The 24,123-nt window shown below is 33.7% G+C and overlaps 1 protein-coding gene across 1 annotated transcript; it reads right to left on the bottom strand.

Annotated features, from left to right (window-relative positions):
* Positions 1 to 9,434: 9,434 nt before the first annotated feature.
* Positions 9,435 to 19,924, bottom strand: LOC18431863 (metal transporter Nramp7.2). Its single transcript, XM_020665749.2, has 13 exons — positions 19,464 to 19,924; positions 19,293 to 19,371; positions 19,138 to 19,178; positions 18,952 to 19,030; positions 17,931 to 18,035; positions 17,638 to 17,747; positions 15,319 to 15,500; positions 14,963 to 15,032; positions 14,477 to 14,650; positions 14,069 to 14,173; positions 13,830 to 13,961; positions 12,681 to 12,776; positions 9,435 to 9,951 (listed from the first exon to the last, which is right to left on the bottom strand). The coding sequence occupies exons 1-13, from the start codon at positions 19,593 to 19,595 to the stop codon at positions 9,622 to 9,624; spliced, it is 1,635 nt and encodes a 544-aa protein (XP_020521408.1). The 5' UTR covers positions 19,596 to 19,924; the 3' UTR covers positions 9,435 to 9,621.
* Positions 19,925 to 24,123: the final 4,199 nt, after the last annotated feature.

The raw sequence follows: 24,123 nt of genomic DNA, 5'->3' as shown, positions 1-24,123 counted from the left end.
GTAATAGTCCTTCCATACCCTGTTTGAGGCCATGTTCACCGGCAATGTTCTAAAACTCGACCGATGCCACTTGAACTCATCCAAGTCACTTAGCCGCACCCTATAGGCGATGCGAGTTATAGGCGATGCGAGTTTTGGGCGAGCAGACTGTACAACATTTTAGTAAATATTATGTATATTAATACGTTAAACCTAAGTCATACAAACATTATGTATATTAATACGTTAAACCTAAGTCATGCTTGTATGAAGGGTCGTGGTTAGTAGGGGGATACATAAACCTCATGGTGTTGCTAAGTTTGAATCCTGCCGGCGGCCGATGAATGCCTATTTTTTAAGGGTGCGTTTTGTCTGGAACGTAGGCTCTAAACAATCAAATTAGAACGAGAAATGTGTTTCAATATTGGAAATCTTTATGATAGCCTTGAAATATATTTTCATCACAATCAAATTAGAGCGAGAAATGTGTTTCAATATTGGAAATCTTTGTGATAGCTTTGAAATATATTTTCATCTTTATTTATAAAGTTTAAAGCTTCAAAATTATTTTTTATAAAGTTTAAAGTTTCAAAAATAGTGTAGATTGACAGATCTATGAAAATTTGAAAATTGATGGTCCAAAAATACGTTACAAAATGTACTATTTTCAAAACTTGAAATTCATTTTTAAAAAAACTAGAAATCCATTTTTTTTCTCATTTTCATGCATCTTGATGTCAAGATGATCAATTTGATGATATTTGGGCATCAAAACAACCTCTTCTAGTGAAATTTTTAAATCTTTGTGATAGCCTTGAAATATATTTTCATTTTTATTTATAAAGTTTAAAGCTTCAAAATTATATTTTATAAAGTTTAAAGTTTCAAAAGTAGTGTAGATTAACAGATCTATGAAAACTTGAAAATTGATGGTCCAAAAATGAGTTACAAAATGTACTATTTCCAAAACTTGAAATCTCTTTTTAAAAAAAACTAGAAATCCATTTGTTTACTCATTTCCATGCATCTTGATGTCAAGATGATCAATTTAATGATATTTGGGCATCAAAACAACATCTTCTAGTGAAATTTTTTAGATAGGCTCAAATTTGACTGTTTAGAACCTCGGCTCTATATAAACTTCTCTCACTTTTTAAACATTTTCTCTTTTTTTTTTTTCATATGATAGAAGTTATAAAAAAATTCTAAAACCCTCAATGTGCTATATATAAGCAGCTCAATGACGAGGCATAACCAAGATGCCAACAACAGTTTGCTATTCAAAGAAAGCCCACTAAATATAGATATTACATTTTTTTCATCATTTTTTTCACAAAAAAAATTGAGCCGGACATGGGCGAGTTACTCGGACTTGCCCCAGTAAATTGGCTCGGCCAGGTGCCGAGTACCTTGGCCGAGTCACTGGTAAGGGATCTCCAGGCCACAGTTGTCAGTACACTCTCTAGGCCTATGCACCCTCTGCCTCCCTGTGTAAACTCATCCCCATTTCCTACAATAACATTAGCTAGTAGCCACCTTGAAAACCATCTTGTCCTATTCATCCCTTGAGGCATAAATCAACTGGCATTGTTACACAGAGGTTTATGCCTCCAAGCCCCATCTTGTCTTATTCATCCCAGTCGCTGATCAGTCAGCTGCGATTTCTCTCTGAGGCTTCCAACTTCGGTGCATTGATCTCGCTGCAGATATCATTTCTGTCAAAGCGAGGAATGAGTCTCCCATCGGGTGCTCTTGGAGACCTACAGGCAACATGACGATGTTCATCGAGTTCTACTCATCGATGAGGGGACGGTCTAGGACTTGGCCTTTGGTAACCGTTCTTAAAACCTTTAGTAGCGCAACGGTTTCAGCCGTGGTCGAGTCGACTAGTCTAATGAAACTCGAGTTTGAGTATCAGGTGTGGCCTTAGTGGTCTCTAAGGATTGTACCAAGTTGGCAGGGCCCAGGTTGCCGGGTGAACAACCATCAAAGTTCAATTTCTAAGAAACTTGGTCCCGTGGTCGCTAAATGCTTGATGTTGGAATGATCAGAAGTGGCTTCCAAAAGTGTGTAGGAATGGGTACTTATGTATCTCTCAGAATGGTGGGACTAGAGATCAATTTCTTTTGGTAAGAGTGAAGGTTGACCATAGTTACCAAGATCTCATACCAAGGGCAAGATCCCCCCTTCACAAGCTCGCTCCTGCACTCCAGGCAGGGGGAACCCGTGATTTTTATACTTTGGGTTCTCGATCCTTCCTATTCGGGGTTTAGATCTGAAGTTATACATGATCCAAAATCCTCTGCATCATTTCTAAGGATCAACCAAACCCAGGGTCCACCAATGCGGGATCAAGATTAGCTTATTGGTAGACTCTACTATCCCTCTTTGCCTCTTTAATAGGTTACGAGTACGAAACTTGAGCTTCAACTTAATGATAGTTATTTTTCAAAATTATTTCAACATATATATGTATGGAAAATGTTTATATGTGATGTCAACAACATCTAAGTTATATGTGATTCCACTTTTTAGCCGTTCGATCCGAATTGAACGGCTACGATGGCTCATGCCGCACAATATCATGCCAAACACTATTTTATTTTTCATTTTTTTTTACAAAACATTTTTGGATGAAATTTTGGACGTACCATCATAAAATTAGGAAGAACCTGGAAAAAAAAATAAAAACTAAATATTTTTTATAAATTAAATGACTCAAATACCCCTACAATTTTTAGGGATATTTTGGTACTTTTTCATCATCAAAAATATTTTTTTTATTATTTTTATCATGTACGTCCCTGTCAGATCTATGCATGCTCCAAATTATGCTTCAAAACTATTTGTAGAATCAAAATAAAAAAATAAAAAATTACGAGCCGTCTGATCAATATCTGACAGTTAAGAGCTACCTTGTGATATTGTAACTCAAGCCATCTCGGCCATCTATTCAGATTTGACGGCATATACCAGGTGTCAAATATGATATATGTGGGTGTGGTTACATAGAAAGCTCCGTCTGTATGTATTATATAGGTTGGCAACTAGTCAGGCCTGGACTTGGGGCGGGCCAGCCCCTGCCCTAGCCAGACCCTATTTTCTTGAGGGTCGGGCCAAGTTAAATAAAAAAAAAACAATACATAATAAGATTAAAAAACCAGGGCCGGGCCGGGCCGAGCTTGTCTTAGCCTAGCCTAGCTTAGCCTTGGACCTCGAGCCACATTTTGTGGCCCAAGCCCTAATTTTTTAGGGCCCGCCGGGCCACCTCTAATAGCATTTTGGTTCCATGATTTGACCGCATATATGATCTTCTATGGTAATAAACTATATTGGCCCTTGTGGGCTATTTAACATGTCATGAGTTACCTTGAGTTTCAACTTAATATTGATTTTTATAATTTTATGTTCTTACATTACATAAAGTCATAAACTACACTTAAAGAATGCAAAAATTAATTTTTTTCATTTATTTTTTTTGATAAAATTTCAGTTCCTTTAAAAAATATTAAATTAAAATATAAAATACACTCAATGGAGTACAAAAGTAAAGTCAATATAGGATGATTGGATTTTTTAAATCTTTCAATAAAAATTTTAATTTTTGGAAAACAATTAACTATTTGTAATAATATATGGATTGTGCTGCCGATATAAGAAACCCTAGTTAAGTGCACAAAAGGACCCTGATTTTTAACTAAATGGAGCTGTGACCTATAGAACTTATCATTCGATCCCTAGAAGCCTGCAAAAGTGTATGTAGTAGCTATTTTTGAACATACCAAGAGAACAAGAACGAGAAATGTGCGTGTCAAATTTAACAAATTAAATTAAGTATCTAACTTGAAATTATTTAGATATGGAAAAAGTTTATGTACGTGCGAGGCTCTAAATAATGAAATTCAGGCACACCTCAAAAATTTCACTAGAAGATGTTCTTTTGATGCTCAAAATCCCTCAAATTGATCATCTCGACCTCAAGATGCATGGAAATGAGAAAAAAATAGATTTCAAGTTTTGAAAATAGTATATCTTATAATACATTTTTGGACCATCAATTTTCAAGATTTTCAAGTTTTCGTAGATTTGCTCGATCTACACTATTTTTTAAGCTTTAAATTTTATAATTAGAGATGAAAATAAATTTCAAAGCTATCATAAAGATTTCCAGTATTTAAACCATATTTTTCGACACTATTAGAAGGTGTGCTTTACTTTGATTATTTAGATTGGCTCTCGTTTGGTTGTCATTGGTACCTCTCTTACTGTTGCCTTATACTATTGATTAATTTTATTACAAATAATACAATATTATATTTTTGTATTACTATTTGTTGTGTATTGTTGATTAATAAATAATATTTGAAAAATATTGTTGAATTTGTTTATTTGTATAATTTTTTGTTATTCACATTAATATTTGTTGTTTGTATTAATATTTTTTGTTTTGGGTAGTTTATTTAAGCAATCGATTTGTTTAGTAGTACATTATGTTGATATATATATATATAGTACTACACTATATTGTATTTGTTGTTTTTGCTAAATATTGTTCAACTTATTTGTTTGTGTTAATATTTATAGTTTATTTTGTGTTTTTGTTGTTTATTGATTAATTGACTTTTTTAGTAGTACACTATTTTGATCTATGATGTAAAACTCACAATTTATGAACCCTATATTAGTTAGATATATCCAATTTTTTTGTATTCCTTATTGTATTGATTTTTTGTTATACAAATTTTAGTATTCATTTAATACAATAGCATTGATGATGGTTACCAAAAAAATTCAACTGGTATTTCGATATGGGGGGCGCACCTTTTAGATATTACGAATAGTTTATGGACTTAGCATTCCTTGTATGTTTAATTGACTCTTAACCGCATAGTATCAAGCGTGAAGTGGACCGGCCGGTTTACCTAAAGGGACCACCTGCCTCGACCCTTTTGGTACCATGGTCCAATGAAAAGACAGGATTTGAAAAACATGCTATTTGAAACTCAACAAATACAAGAGAAAGCTTTCTATACTTCCCCTATAGAAGTTATATACTTCCTCTATCCAGCCGTTTAATTTAGATCAAGTAAGTGATTGACTGTCTGATCTATATCTGACGCCTCAGAGTACTTTTTTTAAAAAAAAATAATAAATTATATGAATATGAAAGTTGATACTTGCCATCTTCTCAATTGGGTACACCTAAAAAAAACTAAAATATACTTCTGATAAAATAAAATAATGATCAAAATACATTTGAAACTTTTAGGGGTATTTTGATCATTTTATTTTATCAAAACTATTTTTTTATTTTTTTTGTAGGTATGAGTTTAAGAGAAGAGTGAACACCAAAAATTTTGGTGTTAAATTATTCTATAAATAAAAATAAAAATAAAACATTGTAAAAGTGTGATATTGTGATTGGGTCTATCTCAACCGTCCATTTAGATTGGACAGTTAGATAGGGGAAGTATATAACTTCTGCAAGGTAGGGGACGTATAGAAAACTTTTCCTATATGATTTAGGTCCATTTTCTCCTTCATTATGTTCCTCCCTATCTTTTAGATACTATTTAGTCATGTTGAGAATGCAAGATACAGTTCTTGTCCATCTAACAAATAGCTTGCAGCTCCTGTTCCGTCGTGGGAAAGGAGATAATTTTGAGGGAGAGAGAATTCAATGCTTTTCATGCTTTGAGTAATTGTTGAGGCCTTCTAAAGTTTTCTCGATCCATTAGCAATGTCTGATGAATCTGAGGGCATCAGGTAGTACCTTGCTTATGGTGGTTGGCATCAAAATAAACTTAATGGAAAAAGTTTATATAAGGTTGCGACGAATTAAGGTGCACTTTGAAAGCTCATTATAAAAGGTTGTTTTGATGTTCGAAAACCTTTGAATTGATCATCTTAACATCGAGACGTATGAACATGAAAAGAAAAAAAAAAATTGAGTTGTAAAAATAGTGTATATTACAACACATTATCTGAAACGTCAATTTTCAAGTATTTGTACATCTACTTCATTTGAACCATTTTTTGGAGTTCAAAATTTTATAGTTAGACATGAAAATAGATTTTCAAGCCATCCTAAAAAAAATTTACACCAAAATTTATATTTATGATAAACTTTGGAGGCGCACCTTAATTTTATCGTTTAAGGTTGCAACCTTATACAAATCACACCCAAGCATAATAGCCGACTCTCTATTTTATTTTATTTTATTTTTCTCTGGGTTCTTTTCATTTATCCTAGCTCCCCATTATGTCTTCTCCGGTGTCCAATTTTTTTATTGGTGGGGTTTCTTTTCTTTCCTTTTATTTTTAATGTTTACTGGAAAATGAAAAAATAAAATAATCCAAGAATTACATATTTAATTAGAGAACATGGTATGGTGAATACAAATTTAGATGTTCACCTCCGCATAATCTTCCACATGAACGACAGTAAAATGAAGGCCATGCGCCAAGGGTGATGCTGTAAAAGAAGTGATAAGCAGTCTGACAGGAACAATTAAGTTGTTTTTATGTGCAGTGGCCATGAATTCAGGTGGTCGATCCACCTGTGATGGTGGAATTCTTTTAGATTGCAATGTAAATCTTATTCAATGTTTTCCGTTTCCTCTTTTTTTGGTTAGTTATTATCGGTGTCCAAAAGATCGAACCGGTCTCCGAAACCGGATAATGGCGAGTTCCAAGTAACCCGTAACCAGCCCGTTCAACTGGCCTATCAGGCAGGTCCCGGCCGATCCAAAAAGTGTTCATAAAATAAGATAAAATATAAAAAAAACTAAAAAAAATGAAATATATATTTAAAACACGGCTAGACAAAATACATCCAAATGAAGCTGAAAGTTAATGAAAAAATAGATTTTAAAATTTTTAAAGAAGATGGGAAAATATAAAAATAAGTATTGATAGCCAAAACACTTTACAATTAGATAAAAAAATTGAAAAACATATTACAAATAAATCCCTTATTTTTTATATAAACTTTTTTAAAATTCCCAGCTTGACTACACAAATCAGCTAAAACCGGATCAACCAATACTTGATTTGACCAGCCGGTTCCCAGTTGTACCGATCGAGTGTGTGAACACTCTTTCATTGCTTTTGGATACATGAATGCACCCAACATTGGGCTATTAGGAGGGCTTTATATGGATATGGAAAAAACATAATCTATATATTGTATATAAGGTGTGGTTTGCAATTATAAATTTTTTTAATTATAAATTTTTAAGTTCCAAAAAAGGTTCAAAACTTCAAATCAAGAAGATCTATAAACTCATGAAAATTATAAAAATAAATATATTATTTTTATAACTTAAAATCTCCTTTTTTTTTTGTTTTTTTTTTTTTATCGAGACATCTTGAGGTCAAGATTATCAATTAGATGCCTTTCCAGTATCAAAAAATCCTTTATTTGATTTATTTTTTAGGGGCACCTTAATTCTACAATTTAAAGCAGTGTAGGAAAAATTGAACCGGAACAGCTAACTGGACACGAGGTTGGAAGCGGTTACTCTATACTAAGTGGTAAACTAGCCGATTCAACCAGCCTAACTGAGCAAGTCCTGAGAAGTAAAAAAAGTGTTTAAAAAAATAAAAAAGTGTAAAAAACCTAATAAAATATGAAAAATATATTTAAAGTATGACTAAACAAAGCATAACCAAATGAAGTTGAAAATTAATAAAAAACAATGGATTTTAAATAATCGATTTGTGCCCAGGAGTATTTTTAAAATTTTTTAAAAAGATGGAAAATGTCAAAATAAATATTGATAGCCAAAACAATTTCCAATCTTTGTCAAAATGTTGAAAACTTTAAAAAATGTATTACAAATAAAATCCTTTATTTTTGGTATTTTATATAATTTTTTAAAAAAAAATAAACTACCCAACCAGTTCACCAAAATTGGTCGAAACCGTAACCTGTCACTAATCGGTGGTTATAATTTGAACGGCCCTATTTTTCTTAAACTGATTTAAGGCATCAACGTTATGTATATCATCATCATCATCAAAATATTTTTGCAACTATTTGGGTCTGCTACACTATTTGAGAAAAATTTTGGACGAAGCCTGGGTTGTACTAATTATAGCCTGAACACGGCCATTGAAAAAACCCGTAGACCGGTATACATGCCCCATAACAGTCCTTGCTCTCAAAGTTAAAGATCAAGCCAAGGGAGTTGGAGAGAGAAAGGTGTTTTATATCATTGTTATTCTAGAGAGAGGGACATATATATTTGGTCTAGGGAAGAGAGATGTTTTTTAACATTCTCAATCTATATGGACCTCCAAATCAGTGCAGGAAAAATCGAAAATCAATCGTTAATCGGAAATGAGGCCAAAAGCGGTTATTCGGTACTAATCAGTTAACCGGCGGATTCAACCGGCCTAACCGGGCAAGTCCCGAGTAGTGAAAAAGGTATTAACAAAATAAAAAAAAATCTAATAAAATATGAAAAGTATAAAAGGTATTAACAAAATAAAAAAAAACTAATAAATATGAAAGTATATTTAAATGCATGATTAAACGAAGCACATCCAAATGAAGTTGAAAATTAATGAAAATATGAATTTTTAAAAATTGATTTGTACTTAAAGGTACTTTTGAAATTTTCCAAAAAAGATTGAAAAATGTAAAAATAAGTAGTAATGGCCAAAACAAGTTCTAAGGCATTAAAAAATGTATTGCGAACAAAATCCCTTATTTTTTTGAGATTTTATATAATTATTTTTAAATTTTTCAAAATACCTGGCCGGTTCACCAAACCTAGGCGAAACCAGCACCGGCCAAGGGCCGGTTCCAATCTAACCAAGTGGTTTTGATTTGAACCACCCAACTTATCTCACATTGCTCTAAATGCGCTCTCCCATTTGATGTTGAGTTGATTAATGTCTTAAAAATTGGCAAATTGGATCGGAATTGGCCGGTTTAGATTGGGAATCATCGAGGCCGGTCCAGTTCTGCTTATAGATTGGGAACCGACCAGTTCTCACAGAACTGGTCCCACATTATTTTTTAAATTTTCTTCACTTTTTTTTGGTTTTCTTTGATATCTTTACATTTTTTATTCTCCAGTTCATTGGGCCAAATCGGCAATCCAAACTGGTTTTCTAAAAGACCGATCCGGGTCACAAAACGATGTTTTTAAACCTTGGGTCGAACGACATTTGTCTTGAATTTTTCCGATATCCACGTTTACCCCCCCCCCCCCCCATAAAATCCATGGTAAGCAGTAATCATGGCCATTTAACCAAAAAAAAAAAAAGGTAGTAGCCATGGACAATTGTCCTAAAAAATTATTTTTCTTTTTGATGATTTAAATATGGGTTCTATATAAGGAGGTCACCTATCTTGCCCCTCTTCCTAATCGCTCTTAATTTCACCCACCCACACACACATATGGCAAAATACCTAAAAGTTTGATATCTACATAGGTTAAAACTTGAACAATGGCTATGGAAATAAACTTTCACTATTTCCCAATCAAATACTCAAAAACTAAAATTTACATTTCTTGTGCTCATGTGATTGCATCATTCATAGAAGCATTACTACTATTATCTCTTCCTCTTTCCCCCGGTTAGGGCACTTGATTCACGAAATAAAAGACATATTAGAAGAGGTACATGTTACTCAGGCAATGGGATATCTGCAAGGTCCTCTCTATAGGGGATATCTTTCTTTTCTTCTTCTTTGTTGCCTTCTTCGCCTTTCTCCAAATGGGTTTCGTCTAGGGTTTCTTGGGCTTCTACAAAAGTGACCACCCTGTCCTTTCTTAGGGTTAGGTAGATCACTGCTATAATATAGGCAGCCATTAGAGGAAAAACTATGATCCCTATTAAAACTGATGCAAACTTGGGCAACTGGTTGTGGATTAACCAGCCAACAAAGCCAGTGCTTAAGTAATAAATATTAATTCCAATTATGCCAAACCCTAGTACCCATGTCACGATTATGATCTGCAAAATAAAATTTCGACAATTGTGAGTAAGGAAGTAATGCAAAGACAAGTATTCCACTCTGTTTTCAATTGTAAATTGTAAATAATTTACAATATTTTAGTATCAGTGTTGTCATTAAGATTATTACTTGGAATTTTTAATCATTCCATTGTTACCTAGCATAAATTCTAAGGACCCCTTTCTTACAAACGGCAAGTGTTGGACTGTTCAAAAGGAAATGTCTTATCGACCAATATTAATATCGCTTCATGCCAAAGGATCTTGTGTTCGTGTGGGAACAACCTGTTCATTTGATCTCTCAATTAAAACTTAATGAAACCTCATCAATTTACCTAGTGGCCCAAAAAAAAAACACATGGAGTTTCTATAATGCCTACGCTTTATGCAAACAAAATTGAGTCTCACCTTGAATCCTCGTCTGAAAAGCCCTTTGGTGATCGAAAATCTCTATGATAGCTCTAAAATCAATTTCCAACTCTGATTAGAAAAGGAAAATTGTTTCATGCAGGCTGGACCGCATAACTACATATGCGGTCCAAAAAGTGTAAAGCATCCATCTTAAAGATGGATGTAGAGATGTGATCCATCTAAAAACAACGGAAACTAACGGTACAAATGTTTTCTTATTAGAAATATTATTTCTAGTTTTTAAAATTTACTTATTTTTTCATATTCATGATCTCCATGTTAGAGATTACATGTCCTTAAAAATTAAGTCAAAAAATCCATCTCAAAAATAAATTTATTAATAGGCCTGCATTTCTGCATATGCTGTATAGAAACCGAGTCCTCATGAAATTTGAATTTCTTAGATAGTACAGATCTTGCGGATCCCTTAACACTTATTTAAAGGTAGCTGTATAGATAATGTGCTACAATATATACTATTTTTCGGGCTCGAAATCTTCTTTTTTTTTTTTTTTACAATCGTTATAGTCAAGGCCAGATTTGAAGGATTTTCAATTCCAAAACTGCAATTTTAAGTGAATTTTCAGTTAAGGCTTTATTTATTTTGATAGGGGCAGCCCTATCAAACAATTTTCCCAAAAAATTTCCCAAACAGCTCCTTCACCTGAGAGAGTAAGAATTCAGCATGCTCCCACTAACTCATTCTGAGCTCCTTATTATGCATAGTCCACCAATAAGCAAATTCATCTCTCCTCCGTCCCATTATTGACCATCTCTCTCTCACCACATTTATCTGAAATACGTCCGAAACTAAAAACTGCGTATCACATGTGTGCCTTGCGTGTTGAGTATGACTCAATGAACCCCCAATACAAAAAGGTTGTCTAAGAAGACAAAAATTTGAGCACAACTCTCCAACTCTAGCAGGCGAGATAGCGATTGAAGCTGAACGCAATATTTGTCAAATATATACAATGACTCCGTCCTTTGGTGGCAACGGGTCGGGTCACAGCTCCAAATCCTGATTAGACGCAAATTCACTGAACCCAAACTCGAATCTGGACCCTACCCAAAATTTAAAATATTTGTGCATTTAACTACATTTAAATACATTTCATATGGTGGGACCCAAAACATATTACCAGATCGGGACCTGGACGCGAATAGTGTTCGGGATTAAGATTTGAACCCATACCCAGATTTGACCCGCCGGTTCAAATTTTTGAACCCATACCTGGACCTCGATTAGGTCTACCCCTCAGGTCCCGAGTCGGGTCCGGATCCATTGCCACCCCAAGACTCCTGTGAACCTTATGTCTATTTCAACAACGGTGCCTCTTACCTCCTCATCTATGCATTTCTATATAAAGAACACATTAATTTCGTTGTCTTCTATTTGTCATCGTCCTTTATTGCACGGATAATATATAATATCTCGCCAATCGTACAAACACTTTGTCCTCTATTGCACGGATAATATATAATATCTCGCCAATCGTACAAACACGAAGAAGACATTAGAAAACACTTCGTGCTCATTAGATTAGTTCAATCACTCTCAATTATCCTTGCTTTAAATCTTGATATTATCAGATTAACTTGTTTGGTGAGGGAGGGGGAAGAGTCGTTAGAGAGGATTGTTGATTGTTTCCACAGGGTCTTAAACAGAGCTGGTCAATGTGGCACGGCCAACCAATCAAGGCATAAAACAATTAGGGCCTAAGTCACAAAATATGGCAGGGGCAAGGCCAGGTCGTTCTTAGGCCACCGCAAGGGTTGCTCGATAATGTATTTTACATTATCTTTTTTTTTTTTTTTTTTTTTTTCTTTTCTTTGAAACTATTACGCACGGCACTGTACAGCCTAGCATGGCTCTAACCGGACTAGAGCCGAGCCTTGGGCATGGCTCCTTCAATGACCTAGGGGCCATAGCCTGTTGCGGGCCGTAGTTCTATTTTTATGAATGCGTGCGTTTCATTTTCATATTAATAATTTAGTTTAACTCAAAACCTTTTTTATCGTTAGTTTACTTTGTCTTCGCATTTGTTTTTCTTGGTCTAAATTTACTCATTTATTATTTTTTTATGTGATTTTTTTCCTACTTATTGAGAAATAGTTGACATTGGCATGTTTTATGTCAACATATTTAGTGGTTCTGTCAAATATCAACATCCAAAATCCTGTTATCCTGTTCTTGGATATCTTAATCCAAGTCCAACTCTTCATTTTTTTTTAAATTGTATGAGCTCATTTTAATTTAATTATATTATATATCATTAGGTTTCCATCTCTGCTGGAGTAGAAGAGAGTAAACTCACATAGATGGAATTCTTGTAGGGACCCATTTTTGTTCGGCCGCTGCTGAACTTGAGAAGTGGGATGAGGGCAAATGGCAGCTCAAAAGAGAGTATCATCTGTAGATTCCAAAAAAATATATGAAGAGAGTCAACTCTCTCTCTCTGGGTATCATCTGTAAATTCCAAAAAAATATATGAAGAAAGTCAACTCTCTCTCTCTCTCTGGGGTCAGTAGTGGATAACAACAAATGGCACTGGAAAAAAGAGTTAAACACTTTTATATAAGGTGTCCATCTTATATTAATATTGAAAAACCCACCAACTAAACATTTTGCCCTCAATACGTATGGATATGAAAGAAAATAAATTTCAAGTCTTAAAAATAATATATTTTGTAACATTATTTGAACTGCTTATTTTCAAAAAAATTATCGTATTTATAGATGTGCTTGATATGCACTGTTTTTTAAACTTTGAATTTTAATAATTAGGGGTGAACATAAATTTTTAGGCCATTCCAGCACCGGAGCTGCATCTTCAAATAAGATTCGGAGATGCACTCTGCTTGTTTCAGGTTAACACGTTATACTGACCACATCCTCAAAAAATGGAACAATATTTGACAAGAAGGCCAAGGTGCAACAAATCACTATGGCTGGCACAGACTCGCCCTAGCCCTATTCCAGCCCTGGTCACCATTAGGCCGGCCCTGACCAAGCTCTAGCCTTAGCAGGGCCAGACCAAGCTAGGCAGAGCTAGATAAAAAGAAAAATAAATTAAAAAGAATAGCAATGAAAAAGAGGGCCAAACCGGGCCTAATCAGTCCAGTTACGTAGCGTGGCCCCTACTCTTTTAAGGCTAGGACGGGTTGACCTCGAAATGTGGAAATGAAGAAAAAACAGAATTTAAGTTTAAAAAAACTGACTATCTTGTAAAAATTATTTGGACCATCTATTTTCAATATTTTCAAGTGTTATAGATATCTTCGGACAAAATTTAGACGTACATCCTACTTCTACATATAAGGAGGGAAACTTATTCAAACCTCACCCTTTTTTCCAATATTGTAGAGTCTATTTTTCCTTTTTGTCTTTTTTGAGTGCGTTATGATTAAGTGCGACAGGGTTCTAATAGAAGAAAAAAACATAACAAAACATCTATTTAACTCACCGAAGCAATTATAATGAGCCTGCCGGCACCTGAGGATCCTCCAATAATGGCAACCACTAAACTTGGGGTAATGGCAATACACCTTGTCATCAGATTTCTCATCCATTTCTTCATTCGAAGTTCCAAGAACCCCTACAACAATAATAAGTCTGATATGTAATATATTTTTCAAAAAAATAATATATATCTTGCAAAAAACATGTAACCTGCATCTCAATTCTTCATTTTAGTGTAAATACCTGCATGATATACTGACCAGCGTAGGTTCCTGTAATCGTAGAGCTCTGCCCTGAGGCTAATAAAGCTATTGCATACACTGTGGAACTGGAACTACCTAGAACATTCTGTAAGATATGGGGAAAAAATATCACAATTAGAGTTTTGAAAATCAGAAGCGACCGAGTAGGAATGGGTTTGAATTTCGAGGTGACTACATCCAAGTTAGATCATTCTTGGAACATAACAGAAAAAATTTCAAAAAACTGTGGGAATCTGGGGACTTCAGGTTTCTCAAATTGGAATCACACCCCACCAGTATGAGTAAGCACAATGATGTTTTAAACTTTGGTTAGTACTATATTATGGCAACACATAAACATAGGGTGAGAAATTCTCTTTTATACCAAAACATTTTGGGTGAATGATACCTTGAGCAAGAAGGATGCACTGCTCAGATCAAGGTTGTCACATCTAGATTTGTCCTCAAGGGAGATGTTAGACATTGAGCACACGGTACCAGAAACCGACACCACCGCAACATTGATCAGAAAAGCTACGAAAAGTGCAAACCCACTCTCAATCAAGAAGTATCTGCATGCACTCTGCAACACCCCATTCACAAATCTAATTCAAGTTGAAGCATAAATCAATCTAAAGGAGAGAAGAGAGAGAGAGAATCCATTGAACTCAAAACCCAGATGGAAAAAAGACTAAAAGGGCTATGAAAATAATAACGATAAGTGAGACAAAAACAAGTAACAAATCAAAGAGAAAAATAGAAAGTCAAGTGGATTGGGCTTGGGCTTGAATGATTAGCAATTGACATTAGCAATACTACTTCTCAAGTTCGATTCCTATCACTAAACTAAAAAAAACAGAAAAAGAAAGAGAGAGAGAGAGATGCTTATACTAACATTTATCCCATGAACGGACTGGGGGACCTTCCTTGATAAGACAAGCGCCGAGTGCAGAAACAAATTATGCCTGTGAAATATTTCAAATTAAAAAAAATATAAAATCTTAGTTTAAATATAAAACAATTAAAACAGATGCACAAAATTGCCTCCATCATTTTTTAGTATTTGTTTATATTTCATTTTAAATTTTTAAAATTTAAGCTAAACAATTAAAACAGATGCGCAAAATTTTAGCTTAAATTAATTAATAAAAAAATTAAAATTCAAATAGTAACTACTACTCATTTTAGGTGACAGTTTATTGTTAGCTTTTTTTCTATCTATGTAATAAACAGAGCGTGAGAGAGGATTACGGCATAACAAGAGCCCCAATGAGCGCGATGGCAGCACCGGTCGCACCACTACCACTAAGCTTAGGAATGAACATTCCCTTCAATACTTCTGATGCCTTGGGCTGTGCATACGCCATCTCCCCAAAGTAGCAAGCAGCCATTAAAAAAACCAAAGATGCTATCAAAAGCTCCAGCTTTCGAACCTGTTGTACAAATTTTACCCCAATAAAACCATCACAAAATGAATGGCAAACTTTTAGTTTTTTCTCATTTTCTTCTGCCTTTCAAGAAGTATATTTGTAACACTCAAAAGCACTTGGTATAGGTGGTTATGAGGCTGATCACTGCTTAATTAACCTCTTAGTGGGTGATATGCAGGCATGACTTGGTTGGTCCCACTATTGTTGTGTAATCGTTATCCAAGAATTAGATGGACAGTGATAAACCTCATACCCAGATTTGTCATTTGGTCATGGGGATTATGGCATTCTCAGCCGTATTATAATTTAAGACTATATATTAATTAAGGCGAAACAAACCCTTTCTAAAACTCTATCTCATGTGCCGATTTATGACTTCAACCAAATCGCATATCACTCTAGACGTGTTTATGCTTTATATATACGGGTGACAACTTTTAATGGACACAATGTCACAACTTAGCTATAGAGCATGCGATCTTGATCTAATTGTTCCAATGTATTTTTTTATTTTTTATTTTTATTTTATAAATCATTGAAATATGGGGTGTGCACACACCTAACAAGGGTGCACATGATAAAAATAGTCATAAAATACTGTTGATAAGGAAACATGACCAAACTTCCCTAGAACTTGTAGAGGCTTTTTGGTTCTTTAGAATTTGTAGGGGCTTTATTTATTTTTATAAAAAATGTTTTGTTTTTCATTTTTGAAAGGTGTGTCCCAATAAGGTGAGATCATGTCCCAAATTTAATTCCAAAATTTTGTTAAAAAAAATAAATAAATAAAAAATAATAATCAAACAGTACACTAAGGTTGGGACAAGTATTCATACATGCTTTACATGTTTACAACCATTAATGCATATCTGATGAATTTCTAAGAAATAAGAGCAAGCTTTCTATCCTTCCCCTACAGCATAAAATTGATATGCTTCTCCTTATTCAACCGTTCATTATGAATGGAGGGCTAAGATTGCCTCAATCACAATGTCACGTCTCTACACTATTTTATTTTTATTTTATTTTTTTCTATAAACTATTTTGACACCAAATTTTGGATGTCCAATCCTCCAGTAAACTTGCACTAGTGAAAAATATTAAAAAAATATATTTTCAATAAAATAAAATAACCAAAATATCCTTGAAAGTTTCAAGGGGTATTTTCATCATTATATTTTATAGAAAATTCATTTTTAATATTTTTATAAGTGGGCCCTGATGAGAAGATGGCACGTACCAAATTTCATAATCATGCAATTTTTATAAAAAAAACTAAAAATAAAATACTTTGAGACGTCGGATCTAAAATCAAACGGTAAGTGACTCTCTTGATCAAAATTAGACGGCTGGATGGTAGGAAAAACATAGATCTTCTATGTTGTAGGGAAAATATAGAAACCTTTTCCAAGAAATAATAGAAACAATAATAGAGCTTCAAAGACAAAATTGAAAATAGTCTATTTTTATAGTTCAGAGTCCCTTATATCTTGAAATTCATGATCGTGAAGATGAAATTTCTCAACCTATGAACTCTTAACTCCAAAATCCATCATTAAATGGATTTTTTAATTTAACCATGGATTTTTTAATTTAACCAGGTGCATTAGCTGTCGCACCAAAACCCATCCTAAATTATGTGACCCTTCCCCAAATGGAAGGAGGATTCATCGCAACCGTTCAATATCAATTGTGATGGTTGTGGTTACATGTAGCATGTTGTATGCGTGGAATAGTTCAAAAGGATGTATATCAACTTTCAACGCATCACCATCAAACCATCAAATTAGAAGTTAGACGCTAAGACTCACTACAACATGTTATGCCGAATTAGTCACCATCACCATCTAGCCATTAATGGGACATCTAAATGAATTAACTTTTCTAAAGTCTATACAATTAGAACATGAGACCTACTATTATGTGGGTAGGATTTCAAAAAATCACTATTAAATTTGACATAAATCTCTAAAAAAGTCAAATTTTATACGCATGTCATAACTTTTGTAGAGATCTAAACGAAATTTAATAATTATCCTTTTGAGATCCCACACACATAGGTGTGGGAGGGTACGATAGGATCTAAATATTCTCTTTTCTCTTAATTTAATCGAATATCTCTCTCTTTGCCTGTACTTACCCCATATCTTTGCAGGCCGAGTAGGAGGAGGGTACTGAGACCAGTAATGAGAACTCCAACCCATAATGGAATATGAAAAAGGATATTGAGAGCAAAAGCCGTGCCAATAACTGGTTAGAGAGAGAAAAGTCAAGCAAACAATAACCGGTTAGAGAGAGAAAAGACAAGTAAACAATAACCAGTTAGAGAGAGAGAGGCAAATAAATTGTAGTGTAGAAAAGGTGGAAATAGTATGTATAATAAGAAATAAGAAATATTAATGAAGATGTCCTTTTGTTGTTGTTGGAATTTACCTTCGGGGATATCAGCTGCAATCACAGCCACTTCGGCTAGTATCCAAAGGCAGTAATTCACAAATTTTGGGTACTCTTGCTTGCAGTGCTCTGCCAAATGCTTTCCTGCACAGAGATTCGGAAATCACTTATATTCACTCTCTGTCTCTCTCTAGAAATCACATAAATTAACCCTCTCTCTCTCGTTTGGTTGTGCATCTTCGCTTATGAATTTTTTTTGTTATTTTTTTCTCTTGGGTTATTTCACGTGTGTATAGGGTATTCGTTCTTTGATATTTTTGGGATAAAGGATGAAAAACTATGATAGCACCTTTTTTTTTTTTTTTTTCCACAGATTCCTTGGCTGTGTTCAAAAAATCAAAAATGCCGGTTTTCCAAGCGCAAGGTTGGAGTAAGTGATAAATCGGCCGTTTCAACCGGCCTAACCACCAGGTCCCAGCCCATCAAAAAATATTAGAAGCATAAAAAAATAAAAAAAATCTAAAACATATAAAAAATATATTTAAAATATGACTCTTAAACAAAACATATCTTAAATATGATTACAAGTAGAAAAAAACAGTCGGATTTGTATTTATGAGTATTTTAATATTTTTTAAAAAATAAAAAATTGTAAAAAGAAGTATTTTTGACTAAAGCACTCTAATATGTCTCAAATGATTAAAAAATTCAAATGTATATTACAAACAAACTTTTTATTTTTAAAAAATTTTATATTTTTTTAAAATATCCAACCGGACCCACCAAAACCCGGATTCCAGATTGAACTGCCTGTTTTGAGTTGGACTGGCTGATTTTGATAACACTGTGCCTTGGTTTCATCTGTCATATTTGTAGTTTTTTTCTCTCGTCTTCTCCTCTTTCCACCATTTTGGGTTTGTCATAACTTGACATTTCTTTTTATTTTTTTCCTCTTTTGAAATTTTCTTCCCCTAATCATCTTTCAGCTCTCTTTTTCTTTCAAGGCTTTCTTCATTTTTGGAACGTCATTTTCCACTCTTTCTGCTCTCTCTCTCTCTACCTGTAGTGACTCCCAGGTTTGCTGCAAATGACTGAATTATGAGAGCAAAGATGAGACCAATAAGCACCACCCATAGCAGCTGTTACACGCACCATCATACATTATTTTTCAGCATCAAAACCCAAAGAAAAAACAAACAAACCCCAATCAACACGAAATGAAATAGAATCTTATCTCTCATCCTACCTCGTACTGGTAACTTGCTCCTGCTTGAAGATCCGTCTCCACTGTAACAACAAATTGATTTAGTCCCACATAGAGAGAGAAAGTAATCTAACCACAAAATCAAGAAAATTATGATTTAGAGAGAGAGAGAGCAAAGCAAGAGGAAGAGCAATTACAGTTGCCGGGATCAAGATAGGCCAGTGAGACAAGAAAACCAGGCCCAATGTATGCCAAAAACTTTCTCCATCCTGGTTCCTAGAGAGAGAGAGGTGCCAAATAATAGAACAGAAGTTAGAGAGAAAAAGGCGAAATAGGGTTTCAGAGGAGAGAGGAAGTTGAATGCATACCTTTTGCTCTGGTGCGAGGCGGTGCCTATCAGGGGAGCTGGGTTCCTTTATTTCAAGAGAGACTATGCGATTACTTCCCCTCAATGAAGGCTCCTTGCACACAGCAGCACCACTTCCATTCACACCTGCCATCTCTTTCTCTCTCTAAACTGCACTCTCTCTCTCTCTCTCTCTGAGCTTTACGATGTGCTTCCTTTTTGGGATACTTATATAGGCGCCAAGAATGGACAAATATCATGTAAACAAACGCGTATAAAAGTGTATTTACAGGATTATTATATTTCAGGAGGGAGAGCAAGTAAACGGGATTAAGGGTCTCAGGTCCATGCCCTTTTATTTTCTCTTTTTTTATCTCGACCTCTCTCTCTCTCTCTCTCTAGAATCCCCAGGCATAGCCAGTATCTAGATAGACACGGCAAAGCAACGGGATGCATAGCCGGTAAGCAACGGGATAAGTTCACTTGGCAGGTGATATTTTCTTGGAAAAATATATGATAAAAATACTGACAAAATTACGTAAATGTCCCTTTTGGTTTATGTTATAATCAAAATACCTATTATTTTTCAATTCTCTCTACCTCTTTGATGTCATAGTTATCCCAAAAAATCAAAGGGAACAACTAGTTTGACCCCTTAAATTTAGAAAAAATCTTACTAATTATAAGATTAGAAGATTAGAAGATATCTTATAGCCGATTCTCTCTCTACCTCTTTGACATTATGGTTATCGGATACATAGAAATATATTGTCTATGAAATATATTACGGGTGTAATACATTATTGTGTAATACATTACCTGCAAATGGATTGTGATTATTTGGGTAGTGTTTAGATGCAACTTGGGAAATAAATTGTTATTTTTATGGCTATGTCCAGAAGAAATGCATTACCATCCAAATATGAAAAGTATGGCTATGTTAATATGGATATGTTTGGCTAACTTGATTAGACTTTAATTTGAACATAATAAGTCATTAGAATAATATGATTGGAATAACATAATATTATTATGATAAGCCTTTTTTTATTTATTTTTTATAGAAGTCTTTCAAATGTCTCTCTATATATAATTTCAAATAAGCAATAAATTTATGATACCAAAATCAATATTTTTATGATACAAATTAAAAAATAGAAAGAAGTTTGATTAGTAAACTAAAAGGTTTGGTAATTACAGTAGAAAATTTTGAAGCATTAGAGGAGACTAAAGATGTATCTTATTTCAATTGATTTTTTACTAATCGCTTATAAGGATTATGTTGTGTGAATTTTTTTATTATGAGTGTGTTGTGTAATTTATCATCGATTACCAATTATTATTTTTATTATTTTTGTTTTTATATTAGAGCTGATGGCGGGCTACAACCCAAATTAGAGATAGATGTACATAGAAAGTTTTTTATTATGATTGCAGCAGAAAATTGTCACTCATCAAGTTCTATCACTGTTTAAATCAAATTACATTTCTCCCTACTTTCACTTACCAATTATTAAAAAATTTTGTTTTTGTATGAGAATGAGATGAGAACTACAACCCAAATTGGGGATACAGGGATGTAGAACTACAACCCAAATTGGGTATAGAGGGATGTAAAAACTTTTTTATTATGATTGCACTAGAAAATTGTCCTCCTACCACTGCTCAAATCAATTTAGATTCCCCTTTTCATATTCTTTACTTTCACTTTTCACTTACTCCATATTTTTCCTATTACAGTGTACCCAACAACTTAAATGTCATATTTACTTATAATCTATTGTCCTACCCAAACTACCCCTAAGGGATTATCAGATTAGAAGATTAGGAGAAATCTTGTGACGTATTCTCTCTCTACCTCAGCATTTTCTCTCTCTTGTGGCGTATTCTCTCTACCTCTATGGAGTGATAGTTATATGATAAAATAAGGGTAACAACTAGTTTGAGCCCCTATATCGAAGGAGAATGGAATGACCCAGTCCATGATGCCCTACCTTCAAGAAGAGGTCTCTCGTCAATTCAAGCTCTTCGAACCATGGGAATATCCGGATCAGGCCAAATTCGAGTCATGGGAATAAGGGGAGAGAGAGTTTTTCAAAAAAAAAACTATTTTTACCCATGTAATGGAGAGAAAGAGGTAGAGAAAAAATAAACAGACCCATAAGGAGAGAAAAAAATTTAGGTTTTAAAAAATCAAATTTGGCATGATTTCAGTTTTTGAAGAATCGAAAATAGGTAGTTTCGTCTTTTTTTAAAATTATTCTGAAATCCAAAATGGACGTATCAATAATAACGGAAAGTATTCAGTATTTTAGTAATAACAAAAACTAAAATAGATATTTATGTAATTTTTCCTAAAAATATTTATATTTGGTGTATGGTAGTCAGAATTAATTTTGAATATTAGATGTGACATTGGGTGTGCATTTATTTCATAGATCAAGTTCAAAGTTTTTTCAAATTTTATGACATACGTAAGCTATCAAAATTCACATAGGCTAGTTGTAAGTAATTGAGAGCTCCTTGTGTCAAAGCTAAGTGATCTCAGTGCATACAATCTCGTTTGCTATTAGCATTGTCAAAATAATGTGCGTCTTGTCAAAATCAGCTCGCCTGCTAGTTGAATTAATTTAATTAGATTTTAAAAATAGTAAATATATATAAATAAATATTTAAAATATATAATATATTAGAAAATTACTCATCTTACTTTATAAGTTAATCAACTATGTATTCTTGACCAAACCAACCATAACACCGATCACCGATACAAAATGAAACTACATATTCGTCTCATCGTGATGCCATACACCCTTCTCTCTAGACCGAGAGACTTTTTATCGTTCTCTCTCTCTCTCAGAATATCTAATGGTGTATATTTAATGATTAAGGCCGATGTAAACATCCGTCATATGGCGAAGAAGGAAAACGACGTCCACCGCAACCAAAATAACACACTTCTCTCCCTAAAACTAACTAAAGGACCAAAAGTGTCCTGTCTTCGCCCAGGTAGTCAAACCAGCCATTTGGTCTTTCTTTTTGAAAGAAAATTTTCGTACCCTTTCCAAAGTTATTCCCATATCCCAAGTAAGCCCAAAACATGCACATTCCCAGTTTTGATCTCCCATCTCAAAAATTTATTGAAAGAGGTTGCTTCGATATCGAAAAACTAACAAATTGATCATCCCGACCTCAATAAATGTGAAACTAATAGATTTCAAGTCTAAAAAATAATGTATCTTGTAAGATATTATATGGGTTGTCAATTTTTAATATTTTCAAGTGTTTTTAGATTTACGCTATCTATACTATTTCTTAAACTTTAAATTTTATATTACAAATGAAAATAAAATTGTCAAGCTGTCACAAAAAAAAAATTTATTTAAAGATCATGTTTCGACACTATTTCGAGTTACACCTTTGTTTGTTTAGGGTCTCAACCCTATAAAAACCACACATGCATGTAATGTGTATACGTGATTGCTTGCCCTTTTCTCTGGGTTCCAACTTTCATAAAACCATTTTTGCCTGCCGCTCTCTCCCTTCATTTCTCTCTCGTGAGTAAAAAGATGCTTGGTTAGAAGATACACTAGCAATTTGAATAATAGTAGGTTAATCTTTGAGAAAATATGGCATACGATTGTTTATGTTTGATACAACAAGACCTCAACCACCTTTCGCCGTTAAATGTGAAATAAGAGCAACGAAAGTTACAGTAGTGACTAAGGTCAAAACTCTTAACAAAATAAAAATATACAAACAGACCAATCATTTTTGGTATAAGAAAGTCACATTTATTCTTATCTATCAAATTTAAATTTGAGTGCCAGTAAAAATATATTGACTATACTCAAAATTCAAAAAAAAACTTTTCAAACTTTATAACATACTTCAATATATCTAATTTAATATCTAATAGTTAAAAATAATGGTGACCTCCTTTTAATAAAGATAAATAATCACATAATATACAATCTGGCCAAAAAAAAAAAAAAAACTCTCAAGAATTTCACATGTGATGAATAGAGACAATTACAATCCCAAAAACTCCATTATTATCAATGTGTATGTTTTAAGAGAGAATCCGTGAGACAGGACTAATTTATCGTTTAGGAAAATGGTATGGGCAATTACAGCCATCAATTGAGTCGACACGTCCAAGCACGCCACTTGATCAAGCACGGCGAGCTACAGGAGTTTCGCGAGTTTAGAGAATATCGTTATTAAAAGGGTGCGGTTAGTATAAAGCTTAGGTTCTAAACGATCAAATTAATCCCATCTTCAAATAGTATTCAGAAATGTGGTTTCAATACTATAAATTTTTGTAATATCTTTAAAATATATTTTTATTTTTATTTAAAAAGTTTAAAGCTTCAAAAATAGTACAGATAGATGCCGATCTATAAAAATTTTGAAAATTGACGGTCCAAAAATATGTCAACAAAAACACTATTTTCAAAATTTGTAATTTTTTTTTTTTTCATGTCCGTGCATCTTGATGTCGAGATGATCAATTTAAGGATAATTAGGCATCAAAACGACTTTTTTTAGTGAACCTTTTAGGTCGCTCTAATTTGATTGTTTAGAGCCTCGGCTCTATATAAAGTTTTTCTTAAAAAAAGGGACAGTATGACCAAAATTCAAAAGTAGCACGTCATCATCGTGGCTCCATTTTAAGCGGG

The sequence above is a fragment of the Amborella trichopoda genome, chromosome 11 (assembly GCF_054954075.1).
Source record: "Amborella trichopoda isolate Santa Cruz 75 chromosome 11, AtrichopodaSantaCruz75HAP2 v2.0, whole genome shotgun sequence".
Taxonomy (NCBI): domain Eukaryota; kingdom Viridiplantae; phylum Streptophyta; class Magnoliopsida; order Amborellales; family Amborellaceae; genus Amborella; species Amborella trichopoda.
Note: the sequence above shows the minus strand (reverse complement) of the source record. Positions and strands in the feature narration are given on the sequence as shown.